This window comes from Bactrocera latifrons, unplaced genomic scaffold (assembly GCF_001853355.1).
Source record: "Bactrocera latifrons isolate USDA-ARS-PBARC rearing strain unplaced genomic scaffold, ASM185335v1 scaffold_5, whole genome shotgun sequence".
NCBI lineage: Eukaryota > Metazoa > Arthropoda > Insecta > Diptera > Tephritidae > Bactrocera > Bactrocera latifrons.
The window spans coordinates 3,301,672-3,319,184 of record NW_017537156.1 but is presented as its reverse complement, the minus strand read 5'-3'; the positions used below and the strand labels follow the sequence as shown (position 1 = coordinate 3,319,184).

The 17,513-nt window shown below is 37.5% G+C and overlaps 2 protein-coding genes across 2 annotated transcripts; both read left to right on the top strand.

The window, feature by feature from the left end:
- The first annotated feature begins 12,787 nt into the window (after nucleotides 1-12,787).
- Nucleotides 12,788-13,667, top strand: LOC108973680 (acylphosphatase-2-like). Its single transcript, XM_018941087.1, has one exon. It carries the CDS (start codon nucleotides 13,034-13,036, stop codon nucleotides 13,355-13,357), a length of 324 nt encoding a protein of 107 aa, XP_018796632.1. The 5' UTR covers nucleotides 12,788-13,033; the 3' UTR covers nucleotides 13,358-13,667.
- An 844-nt stretch (nucleotides 13,668-14,511) lies between these two features.
- On the top strand, nucleotides 14,512-15,034 carry LOC108973685 (acylphosphatase-2-like). The gene has a single exon (XM_018941091.1). It carries the CDS (start codon nucleotides 14,577-14,579, stop codon nucleotides 14,871-14,873), a length of 297 nt encoding a protein of 98 aa, XP_018796636.1. The 5' UTR covers nucleotides 14,512-14,576; the 3' UTR covers nucleotides 14,874-15,034.
- Nucleotides 15,035-17,513: the final 2,479 nt, after the last annotated feature.

The following is a 17,513-nucleotide window of genomic DNA, read 5'->3' as shown; positions in this document are numbered from 1 at the left end:
CGGACAATCCCGCTTCGATTCAGGCCCTGGTTCAAACCATTTCGCGTGTCATTCGACAACTGCCAGTCGAAATGTTAGAACGAGTCATCGAAAATGGCCTAACATGGAAATAGGATAATCTTCAGAAAATAAATATCATTCGAAATTAATCAGCCTTTAGTATTAGGTAGCCTCTGCCATAAGTAGGTGGTTTAATTATAATAAATTATTCTTTCTAGATTCCCAACATATTTAACGGCACCACTCTTCATACCATATTTGGGCTTTCCGATCCACAAAGTAGTTTAATGTAATCCCTATTTTTCTGGCTTTTGTAAAGTAGTGCGGTCAATATATCCGGGACAGATTATGTTTCACATTCGCCTGAGTACTGCAGTTGCAATAGAATTTCTACAAACAATTTACCATATGTCACAACAACAACAAGAGAGTGGTTAGATTTAAAAATTCTAGCAAACTAATGCCAATAAGCTTCGTTACACACACAACTACTAGAGACGCAAAGTGTAAATCAGAGCAAATAATGCGAAAGGCAAGCTGTAATTGTAAAATAGTGAAATTTTTCAAGGACAAAATGAGCAACAAGCGCCAAAGTTTTTGCCTTCACACCAGACTAGAAAGTGAAAAGTCAAGCAAACTATTAATAAATCACACACAACTTTTCCTTGATTACATATGCGCATGCACGCACACACTTACGCAACTTGCCGGGAGCAAAAATGCAAAAACTCATTTTGAGGAGGATAAATAAGAAAAGAAGGCAAAATAAAAAGGCAAATAAGTAATAGTAATCAGATCACTCAGCCCTCACATTGCTGATGTGGCATGCTTCGATTGCAGAGAGTTGAACATTTCTGTGGCAAGCAGCGGCAGCGGCAACAGTTAACTACACGCGCTACTGTGGGGTATGTGGTAATTTGCAGTTGCCACCAAAAATAAACGTCGTTCCCCAGCTCGGTAACGCCAGTCTGAGCATTTGGCGCGAGGCGGCCTGGCAACAAATGCGCAGCATTGGATTGCGGCTCAGCCGCTTGCCATGCTTTTGACAGGCGTAATCCACTGACATTCCGCCCATTAGTGTTGCACGACCGTTTGCTGTCGCAATGCAAATGCCACATGTGAAACAAAAACAAAAAAATGCGAAATCTAAAGAAGAAACTGCAGTGCCGCAGTTGCTCTTGCACATCCCCTCTACACACACACACACACACACACACTTTTAGCTGCTACTGTCAGCGGTTGATGCTGCACTTTGGAGTCACGGTCTGCTGTGGCATGTTGCATTTTTGCATACGCAGCTCAAAGCCACCGAAAAGGAAAAAAGCAAAGATGAAATACTTAAAACTGGCAGCCAAGAAAAAAGAGGAATTTAATGAGCGAAAAGCGAACAAACAACAAATACAAATAATTTACTTCGGCTCAGTGCATTTTCCAGGCAACCAGCCGACGACGCATACCAACCCGCTGGGCCGACACTGCGCATTTTCGCTGACTTTCGCCTTTATCTGTCACACAGTCACAGCCGCCGCCGTCGCTGGCGTCGCTGCTGTCGTTGGTGCATTTATTTTTAGCCGCGACATTGCGTGCAACTTTCGTTGTTGAGATCTGTCTCACTCTCCACTCCTCGCGGGCCTTTTTTTATTTGCCGCAGTCATGGTGCACGCCTGTTCACTGCATTTCAGCGAAATTTATATTGGAAAAGAAATTATAAAAAACACAAATTTTAGACGCGCTTTACTCACTAAATTAACGCGATCCAGCGGCTGATGTCTGACACGCGCTGACGTCGTAACTTTTAAAGCGCCTAGTAGGAATTTGTATTCTCAATGCGATGAACGAATTTTCAAGACATAATTTCAGTGTTCTCAAAAAAAATTATCAAGTCATTAAAAGTAGTATTTTCCTTCGAGGAAATACAGTTTAAAAACAACTTCGAATAAACAACGAAGCTCTATTTGGGAATACTAGTATTTTTTGTCCCTCACACATAAGCTGTCTTCAATTCACCAAGTGTTAGAGAGTAATGTATCGAACAAACCATACTAGTTGTTGTCCTATGACACATGGATGATAATAATACGCGTCTTTCCCTGATGGAGAAATTTATCTTCCCCCCCACAAAATAAAAAAGCTTACGGGTGTAGCATTTTACATACTTGCGAGACGCGTCGGACCCACAAGAAGCATCTGTTCACCATGTTAGGCGCGGCTGTCATCAGCGGCGTACCTGGAGCTCCTCAAAGTGTCGATAGCGACTTCTCATCCTGGCGGGATAAAGAGAGTGATATGCGCGCGCTCAATGTGTCCGCTGCGGTACGGATCAGGAATCAGGCCCATCGGGCTCTGATCAAGAAGTGTGTATTAAACGCAGGAGTGGTAGCCTACGTTGCCCCGGGCGAGCGCCAGTCCGTATGTTTTTTCCCAGGCCTGGTAAAGCAAGGACAGGCCTCTGGGAACTGGGGTAGCGTCAGTGAATCCGAGGACACACCCATTCTTGACTAAGGAAAACTGGTAGCTTGAGCGCTTTTGATAACAAAGTGCAAAACACTTCCCAAAAGACGACGATTACGGAAACAGATTCTTTAAGAGGGCACCAAAACAAGGTAGGTACCCGATCAAAAACCTTGATGTTGACAAACCTTTGAGAGGGTTATCATCACCATCAGAGTTGGGTGCCACCACTGAACTGGCAAAGGCGATACAAACTCGTAGAGACTGTAAGACCGAATTAGGGGATGCGATTAAGAAGGAGGAGCACATTTCAAATAAAGAAGAACGACGAAATTTTCTCGTTATGCCAACCACTTCAAAGAATGCAATAAAGAGGCCTGGCCTGACGAAGTGCAGCCAACACGAAGAACATCGCCGAAGAACCATAAAATGATCCATAAAAAAGGGCCGAGCAAAACTGAACAAGGAAGCAAAGTGTGACAACCATGTCAAAGGTAATGACAAAGTAATGGGAAAGCAACATGGAAGGTAAGCCACCAAAGAAGACACTATATAATTCGTCACCTCGATCCGATGCAAGAGTCATAGAAAAAACAGGTCACATGTAATGTCAGCGACATCCTATGGATTGTTAAGGAAAACAATATTTTGCAGTAACTAGAGGAAAATGTGTCAAAGATCAAAAAGACGGCCAAAGGACAAGTTCTGTTAGAATTCAAAAAGGCACAGATGAAGAACACTGGCATCTTTAAGACCGATAGGCAAAGTGCTGGGAAAAAATGGGCAGATAAAAGCTGTAACTCACGAAGTCATCGTAGAAATACGTTATCTCGACAACATCACAACTAAAGTGGACATTGCCGAGGCTATACGCTTAGCGTATGAGTAATAAAGTCTATTTTTCCAGGCATGGTTAGAGTTATGTGGCTCTTGTCAATATACAAATCTCACATGTTCTCCACTTCCCGCAGTCTGATGGGCGACTCAGAAGGATGGTGAAACATCTACGCAAAAGTTAGTTTTTCAAAGTGAATTTAGGGATTTAATACATAATCATTTATGACGTGGGTTATGGAAGGATATACTTTTTTTTTACATTAAAGAAAAAAATCTGAATCTTAAAAGAGTTGGAAGGTAATGCTTTTTTGATCCTAAAAGCGATTCAAGCAAGATACAGCTTTTATTAAATTTCAACTTTTCTGGAAAGTAAAGCTTAGAAAAGTTTCATCTTGAAAATTTTCCTAGTTAACCGTTAGATGACAAATGCAATTTGCAATTATCGCATGAATTTGCGGAAACTTGGCGTTCACAGCTGACTCTTCCCACCATTGCTCTTCAATGCACACATCATTTCCAGCGAGGTTCTTTTCAATTCCTAAGCGCATAAAAAAACACATAACAAAGCCAAATAATTGCATGGAGCAAGGAGTGCAAGCAAAACGATAACAACAAGTCGAGCGCAATTTTCAGGAAATCTGCACAATCAGCTACGTTTGCCCGAATGCTACAACTGGATAAGAGTTTTCCTACTTTTCCACCCAAAAAGCAAGGAGACAACTTTACGCTTTTCATGCTGTGCTGCACTTCGTTATAAATTAGACGCTGAAGGAAGCGTGTCTGCGTGCTCCGGCTCCGCCAGCAGAAATGTCTTTTTCCCCACTCGCAGACGTTGTGTGCAGTGAAGCATGCTGGGCGCCGACTTTTTCGGACTTTGTACTTCACTTCTTAATCCCCAATTGATTGGTTGGTGGGCGCGCGCGCATCGGGACAACTTACTTAATAAGCAGTTGGTACGAGTAGCACGCTGCTTTGCTCGGTTAACTGTCTGGGCATAAATGCACGTAATTGTGTGTGTGTGTTACTTTTTGTCTGCTTGTCAGCCTAATAAGACTACAAGACACCTAATTATCGCCGGCAAACGAGTGTGCATGCGCCAAAGCAGGAACTTTCTTCCATAAGTTCAACATTTCTCCCGTTGACTAGCAGACATTTCCTCCTTTAACTGGCTGTAATATTCGCTTAAGTTCAGTCTCGCTTGTCCACCTCCCCAAAGGCTTTTGTTGGGCACTCAAATGGCAATGAAAAGGTTAATCAGCTGTGTGGTATCGAAGAATGAGTTGATGATGGTAAACTTCATATTAACCTTTATGTAATGCCAATATCAGCGGGATTTAAGTTATCGCTACAATGCATAAGGAAGTCAACTGCAGGATATTCGATATTGGGATTTCAAGGTTATACGCGTATTGCCGTGCAATTTGGGGGTTGGCTGACTTAAGTTCACTTGTTTGTGAGCTTAATTACAAATTCCTGCCTTAACGTTAAGCTCCAGAAATCGAATACATCGACGAGTGGATCAATTGCAATTTGGACGTATTAAGCATTTCTTATATGTAACATACGTATACAAATAGGCACAAATATTGAATTGGATATGCGGCTATAGTTGGATATGTTATCCTGCAGCTATTATTGCTTAAGCCTTTTGCGAAAGTTTTGTGTTACATTTTACTACTGCAGCTCTTTATATAACCTGGTAATATTATTTTAAAATGTATACTGCTTAACTACTAAACAACGCATATGTGAGAAATTTTTTTTTTAACTATGTGTGTACATCTTACAGCCCAAAATTAATTAGGGTAGATATCTGATATGAGATATATCCCCTCACTTATTATGTAATGTCTCAAATATTCTTTAATTCCGATGATACGTTTCTTTTTCTATACAAAGAATTGCATTTTCTTAGGAAATATTCTATTGTCTCTTCTTCATCCGCCTTTGTATGGTGTGTTCGTCAGGTTGGTAAGCTAATCCAAAAGTTACTATATGAGAATATAATTTAAAATCGAATATAATTGCAAAAATGCAAAAAAACTCTAAATACTAAATATTTTTACGTTTTTCACTCCACTGATTACCCAGTTCAAAGACTGTGTTGGAAAGGGGAAGAGTTGGATGAAGCACCCCGAGTGGTTTCTTGTTCAGAAAATAAGAGGACGAAGCGAGTCTAGAAAGCGACAAGAGCAAAGGTAATAATAAATGGATTAATACTCCAGGTGGCACGTAAAAGGTAATCCGACCACAGCTTTTGCTTTGGCTGGGCACGGACCCTGGAGACCTGGACACCGCTCATAGACAAACGAAAGAATTCGCCCAATACCATTTTCACAGCAGATGAAAATCCTGTCTGAAAGGCCAGGAAACGCTCCTGGGCCGCTAGATGCGCAGCTGGCAAACAAAAGTTCCGGTAATAAGAAAAAAAAAGAAAGAGAAAAGTACATCTTATGCGGGCCGACGCGTCCTTTTAAATACCCCGTTATTGACACTGGCAGACCCGAAGAAATCATACCGACGAAGCAAGGGAGCCGTTTAAGCCGGCGATGGTTTTACGGACCAAATACTGTCGCTGAGATCGAATAGGTCGGTGTTCGGTCTTCAACTCCGTAGAGCTGTGCCTTGAGCGTGATGAAGAAGTCCCTAGACTCTTGAAGATTCACTTCTCCCTTAGGGGTAGAGTTGTGCTCCTAACATTGTCAAATTTAGAAAGGCGAATGCGAGAAGGCAGGTTGAATCGTCATCTGCTTTGCCGTCGACCTGAGACCCCCCGGTGCACGAATGGAGGAATATGAGAACTTCCTCCCAACATTAAAAAGGCAACTGGGTCAGAATTGACTCTCTCTCAAGAGGACACACTGCTGAACGCAGATCAATTGCCACCGCAGCAGAGTGGAGTCTACAAACCTGGCCGACATCACAGTAATAAAAATTTCTTATATTCCACTGCTTTTGTTGGCACCATATCTTGCTTTCGACTCCCCATCTATAGACACAGATGCTAATTTCCATCATACAGCCGTAATGCCAGAGGAATGGCTTTGATCGACTAAATTACTTCTACAGACCTACTAACCTTATAGGTAACACACCCACCATTATAAATAGGGGTAGAAGGGAAGTCTTAGACATTATTATGTCCAATAGAAGAGCAGTAGACCTAGTATCGGATTGACAATTCTTTTTAGAACATTCCTTTTCCAACCACTACATTGACTTCAAAGTTAATATCTGAGATCTAGATCTATCGATTGTATAGGAATGAGTCCAAAACAAACTGGAAAACACACATGTGTAACTGAACTGTGTTGCTCCATTGGTATACTCTCAGTATCTGACTCAAGAAACTCCGTGTCAGATAATGACTTAGCAATAGAAAAAGTCACACAATGCATCATTTGTGCTTTTGAAACAGCATGTCTGCTACGAAGACGGGACTCCACCCTAAATAAACCATAAAAACCATGGATCAGTATGGAACTATAGAAACGGTAAACTATAGAAGGAACTATTGCAGGTTATTTAATATGATCAGGCGATTCAATAGTATCTGCACAATGCTTCCGATTGTTTACAATCGGTGGCGGATTAAGGGTGTTGTGTCAATTATATATATATCGCTTAAGGCTTATATACTATATTAGACTTAAATCTGCAATTTTCAAGTCACAAATTGTTTCTATGCTCAAATTGAGAATTCAGTTTTGACGAATAAATCTTAAATTCTACAATATGGTTGTTGGTTGTTATACAGTTTGTAGAGAACTGTGAAAAATTTTCATACATATGTATGTTTCGCCAATTTCAATAATATTAAAAAATCTACCTATCTAAAATTTAGAATTAGCAAGTTTCTCTTATTGTTTTATATATTTTTGTTCCTTGTTGTTCTTGTTTCTACCTATCAAAGGCTTGGCACTTATTCAATCAATTAAACTGACTATAAGTCAATTTAATATTTATTTATTTCATCCATTAATTTTGTCTATTAGAGGCGGTGTAATAAAAAACCACATGAAATTTCCAAAAAAAAAAAAAATGAGCTAAAAAACTGACAGACATAGATTTTATGAATGCACGAGTATTTACATACATACATATATAAATACATATATTTAAATAAAAATATTTATGCATTTTTTTAAATTTTATGGTTGATCAGGTTGACCTGAAAAACATATTCATAATTTTCCGAAATCATATACTTAATTTTAATATAAAGCGAATTATTTCACCTCATTTGACATGACGCATTAAAATCAAGTTTTTTTCTGCCACTATCAGAAATGTTAATGCATGTGCAATTGCCCATCACTCACACATACATACAATTTGTAAGAAAAATAATAATAAAAACAAAAATAAAAATCACTGCATTTGCAGTTGCCGATAATATTATTATGCATCACAATTTTATTAAATTAAATCATATTTTTGGGCATCTTTTAGACTTCTATTAGGTGTTTACATTTTTAACCCGCTGACTGCATAGCATGGGTGAATGGCTCAAAATAATTATTTTCATATTTACAAGTTAAAATCATTTTCTGCATTCTTTTCCATATTTTTGATTCAGCGAAGATCTTTTTTATCAGACAATAAGTGAATTATTCACTCAAATATTGCGAATATATTTTCAGTTTTGTGATATCATAATTATATCCAGTCGCCTTCCTTGTGCTTTTAGCACTACTATAATGTGTAAAATATTTGCAATATATTTGGATTTATTTTGGAATATTTTAAATTGAAAATGCCAACAGAGTCGTTGTTTATACGAAACAACAGTCATAAGCGATAGTAAGCACATAGAAATACGTTGGAAATTGCAAAAGGAATTGGAAAAAATATGTTATAACTATTTTTAGAAAATATTTGCTGCTTCTAAAAAATGCAGTTTCAAAATTTAAAATAACTCCGATTTAAATATTTTTCACATTGAAAATATCCAAGTTTAATCATGAAAAATATTAATTAAAAAATTCTTTAGGTTGAGGACATTTTATGTCATTTCGTAGAGATATTTTCAGAATGTAAATTCTTCTACAAATTGTGTAAACTAAGTTGTGCGGAATTCAAATTTTGTAGTTACTCATTGAGTTAATATACTTCCACCTTAGAGGGAATTAGAGGCAGGCGAGTGTTTTCCCAATTTCCGGAAATTTTTTTGGCATAAAAAAAAAATAACATTATTGATGACTGAAAATTTTGGAATAAATTATACATATTTTTAAATACCTTTGAAACCACCGAAGATGTCACCATGACAAAGTGTTCTTTTCGGACACTTTTTCTTCATTACTTATATGAACAAAAATCTCAGCCGAAAGTCAACGTTTTTGGGTGGAAGTTTATGGCGAACATATTGCTTGCACTACTTAAAACTGGCGATTTGGCTGGGAAGACAGAGATTATCCTGGGCGGTCAAAATAGAAGCAGAGGAATAGGAGTATTATTCGATGTATATTGATGCCAAAATCGGGAAGAGCTCGCAGAACATTTAGAAGTGAATCAAGCAGCCTCTCCAAAACATTTAAAAGCAGCTGAGTTCATTGGATTGTGGCTGACGATGAAAAATGTAGCCGCCACCGACAACCTTAAACGCAAAAAATCTTATATAAAATCTAGCCAACGAGCTAAAGGGTAAAGTCGAATCCATGACATCAAGGAGTACTAAATTTAGAGCTACTAAAACCCGATGAAACTATTAATGGTTACCGCCAAAGACAATTTGCGACTAGACACGACGCAATAAATTTCAATCTTCACAACGCTCGGCCTCCTATTGCAATACCAAAAAAGTCAACTTCGGCTGCACGGAACTTATAAAACCCTTCACAGATGCTTAAAAGTGTACAAAAAATTTTCATATTGATTTCAATGATTCGATTTTTATAATTTTTTCTAACATTATACCGTTGCCTTGAACTGAAAAACTTTTCCATTCAAGGTTTTGTTTTTTATCGTTCAGTATGAAAGGCAGCTAATATGTGGGTATATGTATTATATACATACATATATATACTATAGTGATTCGAACTGAACAATTTGTTTTTGATTTCATGGCAGCCTTAATCAGTAATCAGTTCCAAATTCATGAGAAAGTGTCAAATATCAAATTCAAATGTTTTGCTTACAGATCTTGATTTTGGTCAGTCAGTTTGTATGTTAAGAAGGAGCCATGTGCAGAAGCTCAGGCAAGTGAGGAAAGTTTTCCGAAAGCCTTTCACTTGGGAATGGCCATAAACGATTCATCTACATATGGTTCAAGTAACTAACGTCTTCCGGCCTTGGTCCAAGAGAGAGGCCAAAATGCATGAGTACGAGGAGCTTGACAAGCTGGACGACAGCGGACATCACAAAGGATTTGCCTTTGTGCCGCTCTGTCTGAATTTGGTATTCTTGCAAAACTAATAGGTCTGGTCTGTCAGGACCGGGAAGGACCTCTCCAAGCCGTGCGATACCAAACTACAAAAAGACCTCCTATCGTGTGACTTCTTTAAACTACTGCTGGTGAAAGTAATAGAAGTAAAGTCCTTTCTCGACGAACAAATATCTAACTCTACAAGTCACTCATCATTCCCGTTTTGCTGTACGGTGCAGATGCATAGTCGTTGACTACATTTGATAAGTTACGAGTTTTCGGGAGAAATCTTCTGCGGTAGCTTAATGGTCATTTGCGCAGAGATCCGTTATAGGTGGTTCCGACAAATAAGTAGCTCCTTGGCGAGGAAAAGAGGTGTGCAATTTAAGATAGATTTCTCCAAAACTGAGGGACTAGTTCGTGTATATACATACAGACAGAGAGACATGACTGAATCGACTCAGCTTGTCACACCGATTATTTATATTATATACATTATGCGATATTTGCTTCCTACTGTGTGTACCAAATTTTGTGGCAAGTGTAATATACCATACTCAGAGTATAAAAATTCATTATATATTATAGTTAAAGAACAAATAATAAATAAGCACGTAAAGTATGTGAATCGAAAAAACTTAACCAAATCTTCTTTGCTTTGTGTGAAGTAGGCTCAATAAATTTTTAAGTTCCACAGTTAATCAAAGGAGGACAACCATAAATACACACAAATAGTGCACATAAATTAAACTTTAACTCTACTGCGCTTAAAATTCCAGCTGTGGTGAAAGTATATTTTTAATAGGATTTTTTTACGCCAGTTATTAAAAAGCGCCGCTATAAAATAGCGCACACCCATGAAATTGGCATTGACATAAACGAAAACTTCGAGTCATAAAAAATAACTATCAAACGCGTTTGACGGCATATATTTATCCAAACATTTGCTTTGGCATGCAAAAATAGAAAGTAAATAAATGAAATATTGGACGCGTCGCTTTTTTGCCACTTCACGCAAAGTATCAGCTTCATGGACACCCTGTGGCTGCGGCGAACAAGGCAAATTTTAAAGAAAGTAATTTAAAGTAAACAAGATAATTCGCAGCTCAGCTCAACAACTCAGCTGTTGGACGATGCAAGTATCGAAAAGCACGCCAAATTACAAGAAATCTAACTAACGATCGCGCGCACTCGAAACAGTTAAAAGTAAATTACGCGAAACACAATTAAATTGAATTAAAGACCCGTTTGAAGTGCGCCCATTTTCAAGTTCATTATCAACACGCTGCAATGGCAGTCAGCAACAAGATGATAGTGATAAAGAAAATAGAGAAAAAAGTCTAAAAAGCACGAGATGCCGAGATGCAAAGAAATCACTGCGGACGGGCGCTTGACAAGCATGGCCACAACAACGTCACGAGGCTACCAAGCGTTATGAAGACCCCTTTCACGCTAACAAGCGCTAATCTTGCTTGCTGCGCCTCACTATTTTTTTTTTTTTTGTTGACTCCAAATTTATGAGCACGCTTTGGCAGCTGTAACGAAGCGACGAGATATGCCGTCATATGTTGCCCGCGCCACATAATCCAATTATGCGTGTGAAAGCTGAAAACGCACACATTACAAACATACATATACATATATTTACTTACATATAATAGCCCAACATCTCCGAAAATATAGTATTTATGAATGCGTTACCAAAGCTGCGCTGAAGTCACTTCTAAAGCATCACCGACATGACGATAATTCAAAGCGACACAACATCTTTATGGATGCAACCAGATTGAAGCAAGAAAAAAACCAAAAACAGCCATCAACGATAACCAATAAGTATGAGTAATACTTAAGGTTACGTACAAATAGACATGTTCTGTACATATGTATTACATACATATACATATAAATGTATATGAATGCGCGCGCTTTGAAACGGAAAACTACTCTTATTAATCGCTTTCAGATGTTTTCATACTTGTGTGTTATTATGTTGCCCATTTCTGTGTAAGAGCTCGCATGTTTATCTAAACGCTTCTAAGCACCCCATAGAGGGCTTGTAATTGTCGCCTTAAAATGCTCTCATGGTAATTACGATCAAAATATTGCTTTTGGGCATTAGAAATGCTGATAAGTCATTGACAGACGTGTATAAATAAAAAATATTACCAAAGTTCATGCCGTCACAATCAATTTGCTCACTGATTCGTGGAAGAGAGAGGAAAAATAAATTCATTGTAGAAAAGAAACTATCGAAGAAGCGTTTGCGTGTTCATGACAGTTTAGTTGTTAGATTTTAAGAGATGAATTTAATATTTTGTGTAGGTAAAGCAGCATTATATTTCCAAAATATTATGCAAAGTTAAGTCGATTCTAAAATAACTTTCGGTCAGAACCCATTTTTATCCGTTAAGATCGCAAAAAGAAACAACGATTGAAAAAAAGGCCCAAGTATTTAGCCTGATTTCGCCTTCCGGAGAGTGGTGAATCTATGTTATCAAAATTACCAGATTGAAATTGACAAAACTAAAATTGCACATGATTTCAATTTAAAATGTTACGACCACAAATACCATGTTTTAAGTCATAAGCTTCTACGCTGGCTAGGTCATGTCGTCCGAATAGACGAAAACACTCCAGATCTGAAATTATTCAACGCAGTACCCGCCGGGGAAGCAGAGGAATAGAAAGACCACCACTTCGTTGGAAAGGCGGGTGGAGAAGTCGCTTGGATGCACTAATTCGCTACAAACAGCAAAAAGAAGAAACGATTAGTGCGCAGTTGTTAACTCGGCTATAAGCGCGTAAGCAGTGTCTTTGCCATTAAAAAAGGAAGAAGAAGAACAGAGTAACCCAATTTAAAGAGCAATAATTGTCATGTAATTAAATACAGGACTAGGCCTCTATTATAATTGTGTGCGGTACCTATTGCCGACGAAAGGAAAAGCCAGTCCGACGTATACGATTTTAGATAAGCACATAATGGGGCCCGGCGTGACTCTCGTCAGCTCTGACATTGTCTTTTTCTACTGGATGCAGACTAAAAATTTTGAACTTAAGGTGACTAACTTCAATTTCTGATTATTCTAAAATATTTTTAATTGTCATTAAAATTTTTTTCTCTGAATTAAAATACTAATCTACTTTCAGTTCAATATCTTGAAGTTTTCAATCTAAAAAGACCAAACCCGAAACAATAGTTAAAAAAGTGAAAAATCTTGTAAACTCTTGCTTTACAACAAAGGAAAGCTGTCAACTTCTGTTTTCGTAAATTTGTCAAACGAAACGAAAGAAAAATTATAAAAATATGAATTTGAATATTCAAATTAAATGTAACGGTCTCGACACGGTTGGCATAGACATTCGAAATTTATCGTCATCATGTCCATTGAATTACCCAAACTACGTGTCAGGAAAACCGAGCTCTACGCATGTGAATTCGAGATTAGCGCCAGAGTGCCGCGTGAGCTCTTCAACCAATTTCTGGAAAAGGAAATCAATCAGCTCGGTATCCGAGGTTGGGCTCAAGAGGTCGAGGATGGATGTATCAAAGGTCGACTTGAGGGCGAGATCACCAAAATGGATAAACTCAAAGTTATTTTGAGAAATTCACCGCAATTTGGCTCGAAAATTATCGGTACTGTTTTTGGCGAACTGAAAAAGATCAACAAATATTCGGCTATCAAATTTGAAGTCATCTGCTAACCGTTTAGGGTGAGAAATATACAAACAAAAAAAGCAAGACAACACCAAATATTAGCATACGGTCCTGGAAATCTTAAATGTTTAACACACAAATTGTTTTTGTATGTATGTATGTCACTTTAGTTCCCTCGTTCTCTGCTGCGGTTTCATTTTTTTCGATCGGGAATTACAGATAATATAAACGCTGCTTCCACGCATTGTTGGTCTCGAAACAGAGCACGAAGTAAAGATAGGTGTTCATGTGATAAAAGAAGATTATATAAACGTTTTTGTCAACAATAAAATTATCCATAGAAATAAAAAAATAAAACCTAATCTGACGCATTTGATATGGGGACAAAGTCGGCAAAACTTTTGTCGAATAGTTATATTGATTGCCTTCTGTTATTACCACTAGTTGATATGCAGGATCGGTTAGGTCTCTGAAATAATTTTGCAGGAAATATCTCGAATATCGGACTTGCATACTTGCCCGCAATATATCGTAGTATCAAACAATTCTCACGTACTTTCTAAAATAGGTAAAGAAACAACGACATTAATAATGCTATCATTAGATAAGTGAAGGGTTTTTAAGACCATCTCCGAAAGTTTTGTAGATTTTAAGAATTTATTTGGGAAATGATATCCAACTGAGGTTGTTAAAACCGAAACCAGTCGCTTCATTACACCCTGAACAGGCTCAAGTTGTTTGAAACACCCAAATAGAGACGTCGGAAATTCTCCAATATACGATCGTATATATTTATGTATCGTATGTTTAATATCAGCTTTAGTGGAATTAGATATATCTGTTGCCTATCTGCAAATACGTTTACTAATCCCTCAATTTTTAAGATATCGATTTGAATTTTTGCACACATCTTTCTCTTCCCAAGGGAATTATTTTTTGGAAACACGATATTGGACCACTATAAGTTTGCCGTTGAAACTGCGTGATAAAAACGTAAAGGAGTCTCTGTGAGATAACTCTTTATACGATAATAAATTTCACCAAGATTTGGGGTTTTCAAATTGGTTTAATAAAGCAAATAAATCAAGTTCTTCGGTGGAAACTTGTTTCTTGTTTTAACCAACATTAATTTTAACTAAGAGTAGAATACATCGAGTATAATTGTTTTTAATAAATCCGAGGTGTCATACTTCAATTTGAATCAGTCAAAATAGTTTCAGTAATTTCATTGTTTTGGTAAAATAAAAACACTGAAAATTTGCAGTTATGTCTAAAGAAGAATTATTTTCATTCGATTTCGATCTCAAAGGTCAATTTCCAAAGGAGGCAATAACCAAATTTCTGGAAACTCAAGTCAATGTTCTTGGTCTACGCGGATGGGCAAAGGAAGTCAAGCCAGGACAAATTAAAGGGCACCTTGAAGGCGTTTTGCCAAAGTTGGATAAGTTTAAGAAAGTCATTGAGGCAGCAGAAACGTTTGCAGTTAAACTATCGGAGACAGTGTTTAGCGAAATGAAGAAGATTGAAAAATACACGGCAGAAGCTTTCGAAATTAAGAAGTAGTCTAAGAAGAGTGGGAATATTTAAAAATGTCAATTAGTGGTAGTTGCCAACTGCGGATTTGAAGTTGATTTTCTGAAGCCGTACCAAGAATATGACCATAACAGAAGCAATAAATTAGAAAATCTCAACAATAAAGCAATAAAATTAAGTCTATAAAAATATTTATAGAATAGTCCAGTATTTTTAAAATTGACTAGGCTCGAATTTCTTAAATCTTATTTTTTTTTTCTATTTTTTCACACACAATTTCTGCACCAATTACACCGAATTTAAAATCTCAAGAAGTTAAACCAGCTCGCCTCTTTCGTCCATATTCCCAATTGCTGTGGGCGTATCGAAAGCGCAACAAAATCGGCGGATATCGAATGAGCGACGCCTAACGAGGTTGTTGCAGCGCTAATGATGGCACTAATAAGTATCATTAAAGAAATTGAAGCGTGAAGTGTGGCTCTGTAATGCCACAGACATACTTTCCTGGCGTCCTTTCGACATATGTATGTATGTATTTAAAGTATGATCGACTACCGGCTCATTTGTCGATTTCCTTTTGGCCAAAATCTGTTATGTTCGTAAGTGTGCGTGCGTATGTTCATACTCCTTTTTACGAGTTAAATAGTGTGTTAGGTACTTAAGTCGTCTGCTGTGGCTGCCTGTGGGTCATTTGGTAATTCATCTGTTGACTTACTCTTCGCTCATCGGAAGGCTTTCCGTTGACTGCCGAGTTGCTGGCCACTAACTGGTAGTTTTCCTTGGAGACAGTGGTAGTTAACAGTTTTTTTTTTTGTTTGTGTTGCGCAGATAACAGCGTACTAGTGCCTGCCTTTTTGTGTCTTTTATTCTTTCACTTTTCTTCTGATCTTCCGCTTTGTGTGTCCAAACTCACTCATTTCTCGTCCATTTACTGCTTATCGGCGAGTTAAAGAGCGCGCTTATTCATTTTTATTGTACTTTGCTCACTTTCCTTTGACACATCATGAAATTTTCTTGCAGCATTTTGACATTGGCCGAGATAACGTAGTTTTTATGAAATTCATTTTTTTATTTGATAAGTTTTTCTATTATTGTTTTCTTTTCTTTTCGCTTTTTATACATTTTTGCGCAGTTTTGCAAGTTTTTGTTGTAAGATAAATGTGTGCACTATCTTTATTACGTTTTTAGCCACTTTGCAGTTGTTTTATTGTTCATTTTTCTTCTGTCTAGTGTTCCCTAGAGGTATTACTTTCGTCCGGGTCAGTCTGGTTAGAAAGTAGAGACAGATGTGTCAGGAGAAGCAGTAAATGAAATAATACTAATGTATTATGCCATTATTAACGGTTTCCCCAGCAAACTATGTTGTTAAATGTGGTTTACAGTGCACTTGTGTAGAGCACGAGACGCTGTTGCGAAATCTTCTACATTTTTAGAGATCGCTGAAGTATATACAGCATATTTTTAACATTAAATTCTGAAACGATAAATTAGCAATCATTCGCCTTAAAGTCTATATGCAAATATCATAACTATTCTTTTTGTTCAAACTATAAATAAGTATAGGCTCCAATTGTCAAAGTGCGAAAATGCGCAAAATCTTCGGCGAAGCCTACTTCGCATGTAACACAATTTTAAAAATTTCTTTTACCTTCTGGTACACAAATCAAGAAGTAATTATAATAACGGAATAAAGTTTCGCATTAATAATTCCTTCAAAGTGGCATACTTATCATCAAAAATTTTCCAAGAGCACTGTTCAAACCCCTAGGTACTGATTGGAACCCAGTATATATAGTTGACTTTTAACCAAAAAAATCAGTCAATACGATAGACATGCAATTGAAATCCACAGAAAATCCCTTCCTGATCTTAGTACACATAATTGTATCAAAAATGGGTAGTATCGGGTCAATACTTCCCTGCGCCCTTACATACCTAGAATAAAGATTTTCGAATTTCGAGGTGACTTTATACTAGATATACATTACAGAACGTGTTTTACTCAGAAAATTATATTTTTGTGCCTAAAATAAATATAACTGGGTGAAAGCTTCACCTAGCCCCCCATATAACTTTTTTCGGATATCCGGCTGTTTTTGCTCCGTATGATTGGTGATTGTGTGTGAGGTACCTTAATGAAACCCAGTTATGTGGAATTATAATAATTAATAGATAAAATTGGGTCAACGCTACCCTGGGATTCCGATCCTCTGTTTGACGGTTTATTGAAAATTGAAATTGTTGAAACTTTCGAGCGCACATTGTTTAACGTAATGCTCAAGTGCCACTCAGACAAAGAACCTCTCGGTGTAATAAAAATATTGTTGTCAGACAAGTGTTCTTAAAAAACGCAATTTGTTGATTTCAAGACGTTCCAAAAATTGGGGCTGACTCAAATCACAGCCTGGTGGATTTTGCAAAAGGATTTTTTGCTTGTATCTATATAAAATAGTTCTCACTCTGGAACAGATCCATAGGACCACCGTTAACGTCGTGAATTTGCTGTTTTTGCCTTGGAACAACTTGAAAACGATAAAGATTTTCGAACGAAAATCATTTCCGAAGCGGCTCACTTTCACCTGAGCGGTGCGGTAAATGAATAAAACTGTCGAACGGAAATGAGAACTGGTGCAAAGAAAGTCCATAAATTATTCATGAACGATCATTACA